Consider the following 10,343-nt stretch of genomic DNA (forward strand, 5'->3'; position numbering starts at 1 on the left):
GCACTGTGGCCCACGGCCCATACAACACCACCTGGGCTCATATAGCACTGCCCAGGGCTCCTATAGCACAGCCGAGGGCCCATATAACATCACCAGGGCTCCTATAGCACAGCCCAGGGCCCATATAACATCACCAGGGCTCCTATAGCACTGCCCAGGGCCCATATAACATCACCTGGGCTCCTATAGCACAGCCCAGGGCTCCTATAGCACTGCCCAGGGCCCATATAACATCACCTGGGCTCATATAGCACTGCCCAGGGCTCCTATAGCACAACCCAGGGCTCCTATAGCACAGCCCAGGGCCCATATAACATCACCAGGGCTCCTATAGCACGGCCCAGGGCCCATATAACATCACCTGGGCTCATATAGCACAGCCCAGGGCTCCTATAGCACAGCCCAGGGCCCATATAACATCACCAGGGCTCCTATAGCACTGCCCAGGGCTCCTATAGCACAGCCCAGGGTCCATATAACGTCACCTGGCTTCATATAGCACTGCTCAGGGCTCCTATAGCACAGTGGCCCACGGCCCATACAACATCACCTGGGCTCATATAGCACTGCCCAGGGCTCCTATAGCACAGCCAAGGGCCCATATAACGTCACCAGGGCTCCTATAGCACAGCCCAGGGCCCATATAGCACAGCCCAGGGCCCATATAACATCACCAGGGCTCCTATAGCATGGCCCAGGGCCCATATAACATCACCTGGGCTCATATAGCACTGCCCAGGGCTCCTATAGCACAGCCCAGGGCCCATATAACGTCACCAGGGCTCATATAGCACAGCCCCGGGCCCATATAACATCACCTGGGCTCCTATAGCTCAGTCCAGGGCCCATATAGCACAGCCCAGGGCCCATATAACATCACCTGGGCTCCTATAGCACAGCCCAGGGCCCATATAACATCACCTGGGCTCCTATAGCACTGCCCAGGGCTCCTATAGCACAGCCCAGGGCCCATATAACGTCACCAGGGCTCCTATAGCACAGCCCAGGGCCCATATAACATCACCTGGGCTCCTATAGCACAGTCCAGGGCCCATATAGCACAGCCCAGGGCCCATATAACATCACCTGGGCTCCTATAGCACAGCCCAGGGCCCATATAACATCACCTGGGCTCCTATAGCACTGCCCAGGGCTCCTATAGCACAGCCCAGGGCCCATATAACGTCACCAGGGCTCCTATAGCACAGCCCAGGGCCCATATAACATCACCTGGGCTCCTATAGCACAGTCCAGGGCCCATATAGCACAGCCCAGGGCCCATATAACATCACCTGGGCTCCTATAGCACAGTCCAGGGCCCATATAACATCACCTGGGCTCATATAGCACTGCCCAGGGCTCCTATAGCACAGCCCAGGGCCCATATAACGTCACCAGGGCTCCTATAGCACAGCCCAGGGCCCATATAACATCACCTGAGCTCCTATAGAACCGCCCGGGCCTACCCAGCCGCGCTGCGGGCGCCCCGCGGCGGCCGCCGGGCCCCGTTGCCATGGCGACAGCTGAGCGCGGCCGCCCCCGCAGGCCGCACCGGAAGCCAGGCCCCGTCGCCCTGGCGACGCGGCGGCGCGCGCGAGGCCCGTTGGGAGTCCGTTGCGCCGAGGCCCGGCCGGTCCTGGGCCCCGCCATGGACCCCGAGGCGCTCGTCCAGTGTCCCTACGACAAGAGCCACCAGGTCCGGGTGTCCCGGCTGCCCTACCACCTCGTCAAGTGCCAGCGGGTGAGCGGGGCTCGGCGTTGGGGCCTACCGGGGGCCGGGCTTGGGGCCTACGTGGGGCTGGGGCCTGCTGAGGGCCGGGGCTGGGGCCTACTGGGGGCCGAAGTTGGGGCCTACGGGGCCCTGGGGCCTGCTGGGGGCCGGGGCCTGCTGGGGGCCAGGGGTGAGCCAGCTCTGAGGCAGAGGCTCCACGCCCCCCAACCCAGCACCTCTCCCCTCTCCTTGCACCCCCAGAACAACCCGCGGGTGGCCCGCACGCTGGCCACCTGCCCCTTCAACGCCAGGCACAGGGTGCCCCAAGCCAAGCTGCGGAGCCACGTCGCCTCCTGCCCTGACAAGCGCCAGCCTGACCTCCCCCACGGTATAGCGTGGCCCCCCACTACCACCGCGGTGGCTGTGCTCAGCTGTGCCCCCCACAACTGTCCCCTCTGTCCCCACAGAGATGGACACATCCTTCGGCGACGGGATGAAGCGACCGGAGGTCCCCGCGGCCTGGCAGGGCCCCCCGTGCCAGGAGGACTGGGAGGCTGGTGAGTGTCCCTGAGGTGCCAAGCCTCCCCTCCTCGCCGTGTCACCCCAAGGCTGGCACGTCCCCGTCTCGTCACCCTTTGCAGAGCTGGAGGGCCTGGAGGACCCCCCGCCCTTCGTCCTCAACGTCAGGACAAACGACCTGCTCCTCCCGTGCGACAGGTAGGAGCCCGCAGGGCCGGGGACATCCCCTCCCTCAGTGCCCACATTTGGGTGTCGTTCCCCCCTTGGGGTGCTGCCCGCGCCGACCCCCCTGATCCTTTTTTGCCCCCCAGCTCTGCCCCAGCAGCACCCACAAGCCGGAGCCGAGGCAGGGGAGCCACAGGACACCCCGCGGCGGGTGCGGAGTGGGGGGCACAGGAGGGACCGTGGTCGGGGGTGGCAGGACCGGGGCGGTGCCCATCTGTCCCCCAGGACTGCGGAGACCGCGGTGCCGGGGGGGCCGGTGCCCCCTCGGCCGCTGCTGCGGGGGGCAATCGTACCCACAGGTTTTAAATGCATGTTACAAATACGCTGCCTGTGAGTGTGCGTGGTGTCCCGTCACCCGGGGCGGGGGACACTGAGGGGACCCTGTGGGCTGGGGACCGGGCCACCCCCATGGGATGGACGCTGGGGGTACCCATGGGATGGGGACCCAGGGGACCCCCGGGGTGCGCTCCCAGCCGGCCCCGCTCCCCCCCCCCCACCCCGCGCTCCCTTGGCTGCGCTCCCAGCATGCTCCGCGCTGGCCCCGCCCCTTGTGGCACTGACGAGTGGGGGCGGGGCCTGTTCCCCCACTCCCCCTCCGAGGAGGCTCCATGGGGGGGAACGGGGGGGGGCAACAGCTCTAGTGCACAGCGGGGTCTCACTCCCCTGGGCCTGTCCGTGTCCCCGTAACCCCCTCAGTGTGTCCTCGTAACCCCCTGGGCCAGCCCATGTCCCTGTCACCCCCCTGGCGTGTCCCCATACCCCCCCCAGTTTATCCCCATAACCCCCCGGGCCAGCCCATGTCCCTGTCACCCCCCTGGCGTGTCCCCATACCCCCCAGTTTATCCCCATAACCCCCGGGCCAGCCCGTGTCCCTGTCACCCCCTGGCGTGTCCCATAACCCCCCAGTTTATCCCCATAACCCCCTGGGCCAGCCTGTGTCCCTGTCACCCCCCTCCCAGTCTGTCCCCACCACCCCTCGGATCACCCATGTCCCTGTCAGCCCCCCCGGCGTGTCCCTGTAACCCCCTGGGCCAACCCATGTCCCTGTCACCCCCCTCAGCGTGCCCCCATGCCCCCAGTGTGTCCCCGTCACCCCTAGGCTCACCCACATCCTTGTCCCACCTCAGCGTGTCCCTGTATCCCCCACCGTGTCCCCGTAACCCCCTGCCCTGCCCGTGCCTCATCCCCCACCGTGTCCCCGTCCCCCAGGCCCCCAGTGCCCCGCTGTCCCCCTCACCCCGTCCCCAACCACCCCTAAACTTGGGCTCCGGCGGGGACAGTGATGAAGAGGATGACCATGACCGAACCAGCTCAAGGTGACCGTAAACATCCCCCCCGCCTCGGTCCTGGGGCTTGGGGGGCTGCTGTGTCCCCCCCCCAGGCACCAGATCCCCACCCCAGTCCCTCCCCCACCAAAACAGGCGTTTCCCGGCGGGTGCTGCCCAGATTTTGGGCTGGGGGTGGGGGCTATTTTAGAGTCTCTTGCGCAATGCGGGCACCTCGTGTCCCAGGGCATTGGGCCGTGAGTTCCACCCCCCCGCCCCCCGGGGAGGGGGGTGCAGCCGGGAAGACCTCGTAACCCCCCCCACACCCCGAGCAGTCCTCCAAAAAATGTGTCATGCTGTCCCCCCGTCCCCCCCCCCTCCGCCAGCCTGGCGGTGACACACACCCATCGCACCCAGGCTGCGCTCAACCCCGCCGTCGTGCCGGGAATAGGGGGGATCCCCCCAGTCCTCTGCCGCCCCCCCCCCATTCCCTCTCCCCTTCTCCTTCCAGCGGGACGTTTCCGGGGTCCCCACCGAGCCCCCGCCACGCTGGGAGGTGAGGAGAGCTCAGAGGAGGCGTCGGATTTGGGGCGGTACGTGTGGAAATGGGAACACATGTGTCATGCCGCCTTCCCCGGCCGGGCTCCCTGCCCGCCCCGCTGCCGCCGCTCGCTCCCCAGCCTCCTCCAACGTCCAAGGCAGGCAGCGGGGACCCCGCGGGGCTGAGTTTGGGGGGAAAACCTGCTTTTTTTTCTTTCTTTTTTCCAGCGGTTCATGGGAAGGTCAGATATATATCTTTCCCCCCCGTCCGACGGAGGGGAGCACGCGGGCGGGGTCGCGCTGGTTCCTCCTGGCCGGGCAGCGGAGGAGTGATCTGCTGTTGCAATTAATTCCTCCCTCGCCAGTGCCAGAAATGCAGCTGCAGAGCGGTTTTTATGCGACTAATAACTCCCGTTAACGTACATCTGGCAGGAGCCGCACATCCTGGGCTCAGCCCATCTGGGAGACGCTTTTCCTCCCTCCATCTCCAAGCCGGAGGCCGAACACGAATCGTCTTGCGGCAGCCGCTCCTTCCTTGGGCTTTAACCTGCCAAGCGCTAACCTGCGCTTTTTTTAAAAAAAAAAATCCCCCCCCGACATGTTTTAAACCCATTTATTGAGTTTGGGGCGGGGGGGGAGGTTTATCCCCCCACAGCTCGGTGCGGAGAATCGGGACGCGTGCCCGCCGGGGTTTATCTCGGCAAAACACTTTCCCCGTGCATCCTCCCCGGCCGCAAATCTCATCCCCGCACGGAGCCGGTGCTTCCGCAGCGGTGCCCGCTTCCCCTCATCGGAGAGCGGAAACATTTCCCCCCCGCCCTGCGCTGCCCGCAGGTGGAAAGCCATCCCAATCCCTTCCTGCTCCGTAAGGGTTAAGGAGGAATTTCTCCAGCTTTGTTGCCTCGCTTGTTTAAAAGCGTCTGACTGCTTCGGCTTTGCCTGACATCTCTCCCCTGTGGTTTCCAGAGCAGTTTCATGTGTGCTTCGAACCGTGCCAATAACGGCCTTGCAACACTTGCCGGGAGTTTTAGCTCGGAGGGTGGATCCAGCCGGGTAGGTTGGAGGCCTGGCTTATTTTCATCCCCGAGCCGGATGGGAAACGACAGGCGTTTCCCCCCTTTTCCACCTATTTTTGCTGTTATTTTCTCTCGTCGAGAGCAGTCCGCGGATCCCGGAGCCCGCCTCGCGCTGCTCCTCGGTGGGAGCTGTCGGGTTTTCCCCTCGACGGGGACGTGAGGAGGTGGGGAGGGAGAGTCGGGCTGTTTTATTTTTTGGTGGCGGCGCAGATACGTGTCACCTTCGTCGTCCCCCGTGGCGTGCGGCTGCCGCCGTGGAGCGGGGCAAGCCGTGCCGCGGCACAACCGCGCTTCGGGGATGGCAGCTCCCGGCTCCCGCCCTGTTCCCCCCTTCTGGGAGGGTCCCGCCATGTCGCGTGGCTTCCCCACGCTATGGTTTTGGGGAGGTTTTATGCCTTTTTGGCCTTGCCCCACGTGCTTTAACTGCTTCTCCCTTTTCTGTTCCACGCAGCGGTGAAACGCCCCGTGTGTCCCCACCCTCGCACGGCTCCCGCGGTCCCGGGGGTGCCTGCCGAGTCCCCCCCCCCCCGGTATGGGTGACGCGTGGAGATCCGGGGCTGTGAGTACCGGCTCTGCCCGAGCGACCCCGGCCGCATCGCTTTGCCTACACAATTCCCAGGACAAAATTCCCCCTCGTCTTCACCCACGTCGTTCCCCCGCTGTGATTCAGCGCCCGGCATCGCTCTCCGGCTGGTTTCTGCTGGAGTGGGGGACACGTACGCACCAAAAAAAAAAAAAACAAACGAAAAACAACACATTTACTGTCACACTTGTGTCTGAAAGCGTCAGGAAAAGGAAGAAGGCAGGAACCGGTGAGCGTCTGGCGGTTGCAGCACTGAGGCCCCGGCTCACCCGGGGCTTTGAAGTCACCGGGGTTGGGATCCACGGCTGGGGGGTTTGGAGAAGCCCTGTCCCCTCGGTGTGTCCCCCCTGCCCCGTCCACCCCAGCCCTGGGGAAGGGGGATGCCCCGGCAGGGGGAAGTCCTTTGGGGGCATTTTTTTTTTTTTACACCTTTTGGTTTTTATCTCCGCAGCTTGTCCATCCCGCTGAGATTTGGCTCTCGCTACGCGCTCGGGGACGGATCCTGCCCCGGAGCGGGCACCTCCAGGGCTTGGCCCCAGCTCCTCCGGCCGCCGGGCGAGCGGGACTGCAGGAAATGAGGCGGAAAAACAACAAATGCCCAGAAACAGCGGGGCTGGGTGAGGAGGGCTGGGCAGCGTCCGGCCCCTGCCTTGCCGCTCGAGCACTAAAACTGCCCTTTCTGGCCTCAAAACGCCCCGTGCTTGATTCCGGGTTATCGCAGCCGTGTTAGGGGGTGTTTTACCCAATATCGGGGCGCTGAAAAGGGTCAAAAAACAGGGTGGGAGGCGGGGGGGGAGGGGGCTGTCCCCGAGTGACGTCAGGGTGTCCCCACGCTCTGTCAGAGACAGGGTGGCTGGCCAAAAATGGGGGGGGGGGGGTGAAATGGTCACTGTGCCCCCGGCCCTTCCCGGGGAGGGGGTGACCCAAATGGGGGTCGTATGCAGCCCCCTGCCCGAGGGGGGGGGGGGCACGTGTGGGTGCACACGCGTGTGGAGGGCGTGCAAGGGGGTGTGCACAGCACGTGTGTGCCGTAGGTTCCTGCGTTCCTGCGTGTGTCGTCGTCGTGTCCGTCCGTCCGTCCCCCCCCGGGGCTCTCCCCAGGAACTTGCACGCGCTTACACACGCACACCGACACACACGCGTGTGCGTAGCCGGCCTCAACCCTGCCCTGCCCGCGGCAGTGCCGGGGCCAGCGGTGCCACGAGCACACGCGTGTGTCGGCCGCGGCGCTGCCACCTCTGCCCCGTGTCCCTGCCTGTGTGTCCCTGCCGGTGCCCCTGCCCTGCCTGTCCCCCCCCCCCAGGCGCGGGGGCCCCCCGGGGCTGGCCGGCTGCCCGGTTCCCCATCGCCGGCAGCCTCCAGCGCCTTTTTGGGAAGCAGCCGGCACGCGGGGACGCATCCGCGCCCGTCCCCGGGCTCCACGCCAGCCCCGGGGCGACGTGCCAGCACCCGTGCCCCCCACCCGGGGAAACTGAGGCCGGGCACCCACCGGTCACCCAGGACATCCCGCCTGCGCCCCCACCCACGGGCCTGCCCCGAAGTCGCTGGGTGCCTCCCGCACCCATCGGGGTGCCCCGGCGTCACCCTGCCGTCCCCCCCACCCATGGGGGTGCCCCGCTGTAGCCGCCCCTAGGGCCCCCCCCGCGGCCCCAGGCGCTGCCCCAGCCGGGGGGGCCGGGGGTGACGTGGCCCCGCTGTCAGCCCAGGCTATATAGGGGCTGGCGGCGGCGGTGAGTCAGGCCCGGGCCCCCCCGGCCCCCGCGGTGACTCAGGGACGCTCCCCGGCACCGGCACTGGCTATACTTAGCCGGGAGCACCCAAGCCCTGACCCCCGCGCCGGCAGCCCCCACCCAGGGTGGGGCTGGGGGGCTGGGGAGACGTGGGGCGTCCCGGGGACGGAGACCGTGGGGATGGCGCCCATGGGGCCTCCCGGGGACGGAGACCGTGGGGATGGCACCCATGGGGCGTCCCAGGGATGGAGGTCACGAGGACAGCACCCATGGGAATGGGGGTGGCCCCGGATCAGGCTCCCCCATGCCCAGGGTGCGGGACCAGAGCGTGGGGGAAACTGAGGCACGAGTGGGGGGGCGGCTTGTGGCCATGAGCACCCGCGCAGCCCCGGGGACACGGGATGGGACCTGGGGTGGGTGCGCACAAGGGAACGGCGTCAGGACACACGTGTGCACAGGGGATGGTGTCAGGGCACACGCGTGTGCCAGCGCCGCGCCGGCCGTGCGAGGGCAGGAAGGGCCCCGGCGCCAGTGCCATTGTTCACCGCCCGCCCGTCACTTCCCCCCCCAGACGCGGAAACGTCCCCATTGTCCCCACGGGCACCGTGCCCACGGGGGGCACACGCACCCCTGCACCCGCACACGTGTGTGCAAGCTCCCACGCTTCCCCACCCTCCCCTGGCGGGGGGGGACGGGGGGGGGGAGCAGCGGTGGGGGAGCACCCATGGCAGGGTGCCGGGCAGAGGCCTCGGGTGTCCGGGCCCGGGTGGGGGGGACGGGGGAGGCCTCGGCCGCCTGGGTCCCCCCAAGCCCCCCGAGCCCCCGGCCCGGCTGCGGCAGGCGCCATTGCATCAGCGGCGCAGGAATGCGGCCGGCCCCACGGCAGGCGTGCGAGGCCCCGGCCCCCCGCTCGCACCCCCCGGCCCCTCGCACGCCTGGGCACCCGCCTCGCACGGCGGCCTTTTTTGGGGAGGTGCTGGGGGTGTCCCCCCACCCTTTGCACGTGGAAGGGGTGGGCAGCGTTTGCACGCGTGGAGGGGCACAGCGAGCGCGCAGCGTTCGCGCCCAAGGGTGGAGGGAGAGGCCGAGCGTGCACCAGTTGCACGCTCGCGCGGTGGGAGACGGTGGGCGTGCGGTGCTCGCACGCTTGCGGGGGGGTCTGGGGGAGGGGGGGTGCTGAGCGTGCACCGCTTGCACGCTCGTGCGGAGCGAGACCCCGCGCCTGCACCCTTTGCACGCTCGCGTGGCGGCAGCGAAGGCGCCGTGGGGAGCACGTGGGGGGCACCGCCGCCCTTCGCACGCCCTCGCACGCCGGCCCCGCACCGGGGCAGGGTCCCGGCGTGCTGGCGTGCCCCCCCCCGTGTCCCCTCGTGTCCCCCCCGGGGGGGGTCCCGGCCCCCCCCCCCGCGCAGCCGCGTGGGAACGGCTCCAGCTCCGGCTCTGTTTCCGCTGTTTCCTTCCAGGAAGTGGCAGCCGGATCCGGCCCCCGGCCCCCGCCCCGTGTCCCCTTCCTCCCTGCCGCTGTCCCCAGCCCTGCGTCCCCCCTGTCCCTGTCCCACTCCCGTCCCCCACGTGTCTTGTCCTCCCCAGTGTCTTGTTCCCCTCCCACGTCCCACTGGTGTCCTGTGTCCCTCATGTGTCCCCCCATGTCCCCCTGTACCTGTCCCACGGGGGTCCCCTCGTGGTGTCCTGTGTCACTTTGTCCTCTCAGTGTCCCAGTACTCCCAGTGTCCTGTGTCCCAGTGTCCCCTCAGTGTCCCAGTACTCCCAGTGTCCTGTGTCCCAGTGTCCCAGCACCCGCAGTGTCCTGTGTCCCAGTGTCCCAGCATGCCCTGCTGTCCTGCTCCCCCCATGTCCCCCGTGTCCCCTTGTCCCCCCAATGTCCCGGTACCCTCCAGTGTCCTGCCCACCACGTCACCTGGGGTCTCATCCCCTCTGTCCCCGTTCCCTCACTGGTGTCCTGTGTCCCCTCACCCTCCCTGCAGTGTCCCAGTTCCGCCTCCCCCCCCCCCAGTGTTCCAGTCCCCAGTGTCCTTGTCCCGTTGCCACCCAGGCCCCTGTCTCCCCCGGTCTCTCGGTGTCCCCACAGTGTCCCATTCCCCCGGTGTGTCCCCAGTGTCCCAGTTCCTGGTGTCCCAGTCCTCCCCAGTGTCCCAGTCCCCCTCAAATGTCCTGGTCCCCGGTGTCCCTGTTCCCAGTATCCAGGTCCCCTCAGGTGTCCCGATTCCTGGTGTCCTGGTCCCACCAGTGTCCCCCCAGTGTCCCTGGTCCCGGTGTCCTGGTCCCCGCAGTGTCCCCCTTGTGTCCCTGTTCCCAGTGTCCCTGTCCCCCTTGGGTATCCCGGTGCCCAGTGTCCCTGTTCCCGGTGTCCTGGTGCCCCCCAGGTAATCTGGTCCCCAGGACCCGGTGTCCCGGTGCCCCTCGGGTGTCCCTGTCCCGGTGTCCCGGTGCCTTTGGGGTATCCCGGTGCCCTGGGGTGTCCCTGTCCCTGATGTCCCAGTGCCCCTGGGGTGTCCCGGTGCCCCTGGGGTGTCCCCATCCCCGATGTCCTGGTGTCCCAGGGTGTCCGGGTGTCCCTTGGGTGTCCCAGCCCCTGATGTCCCAGTGCCCTCGGGGTGTCGCGGTGCCCCCGGGATGTCCCAGTCCCTGGTGTCCCGGTCTGTCCAAAGCGTCCCGGTGCCCCAGGGGGGTCCC

General features: G+C 67.5%; 2 protein-coding genes across 16 annotated transcripts in view; one reads left to right on the forward strand and one right to left on the reverse strand.

Annotated features, from left to right (window-relative positions):
• The first annotated feature begins 1,553 nt into the window (after positions 1-1,553).
• Positions 1,554-6,597, forward strand: GTSF1 (gametocyte specific factor 1). Of its 15 annotated transcripts, XM_072847403.1 has the most exons (11): positions 1,554-1,741; positions 1,973-2,099; positions 2,179-2,268; positions 2,353-2,428; positions 2,542-2,606; positions 3,736-3,771; positions 4,232-4,313; positions 4,489-4,502; positions 5,227-5,313; positions 5,788-6,148; positions 6,371-6,597. In XM_072847403.1, the coding sequence occupies exons 1-9, from the start codon at positions 1,649-1,651 to the stop codon at positions 5,259-5,261; spliced, it is 618 nt and encodes a 205-aa protein (XP_072703504.1). In that variant the 5' UTR covers positions 1,554-1,648; the 3' UTR covers positions 5,262-5,313; positions 5,788-6,148; positions 6,371-6,597. The 15 variants fall into 15 exon arrangements, with proteins under 15 accessions (XP_072703504.1, XP_072703495.1, XP_072703496.1 ...); XM_072847394.1 differs by lacking the exon at positions 4,489-4,502 and having other exon boundaries at positions 4,232-4,418; XM_072847396.1 differs by lacking the exon at positions 4,489-4,502 and having other exon boundaries at positions 1,555-1,741.
• Positions 6,598-7,583: 986 nt separating this feature from the next.
• The window catches only part of COPZ1 (COPI coat complex subunit zeta 1), a 41,356-nt gene continuing 38,596 nt past the window's right edge, over positions 7,584-10,343 (reverse strand). Inside the window, exon 10 of the mRNA XM_072847198.1 lies at positions 7,584-7,597. The gene's annotated coding sequence lies outside the window, so the exon portion shown is untranslated. The remainder of the gene's footprint in view (positions 7,598-10,343) is intronic.

The sequence above is a fragment of the Ciconia boyciana genome, chromosome 27, assembly GCF_034638445.1.
Source record: "Ciconia boyciana chromosome 27, ASM3463844v1, whole genome shotgun sequence".
In the NCBI taxonomy this organism is placed as follows: Eukaryota; Metazoa; Chordata; class Aves; order Ciconiiformes; family Ciconiidae; genus Ciconia; species Ciconia boyciana.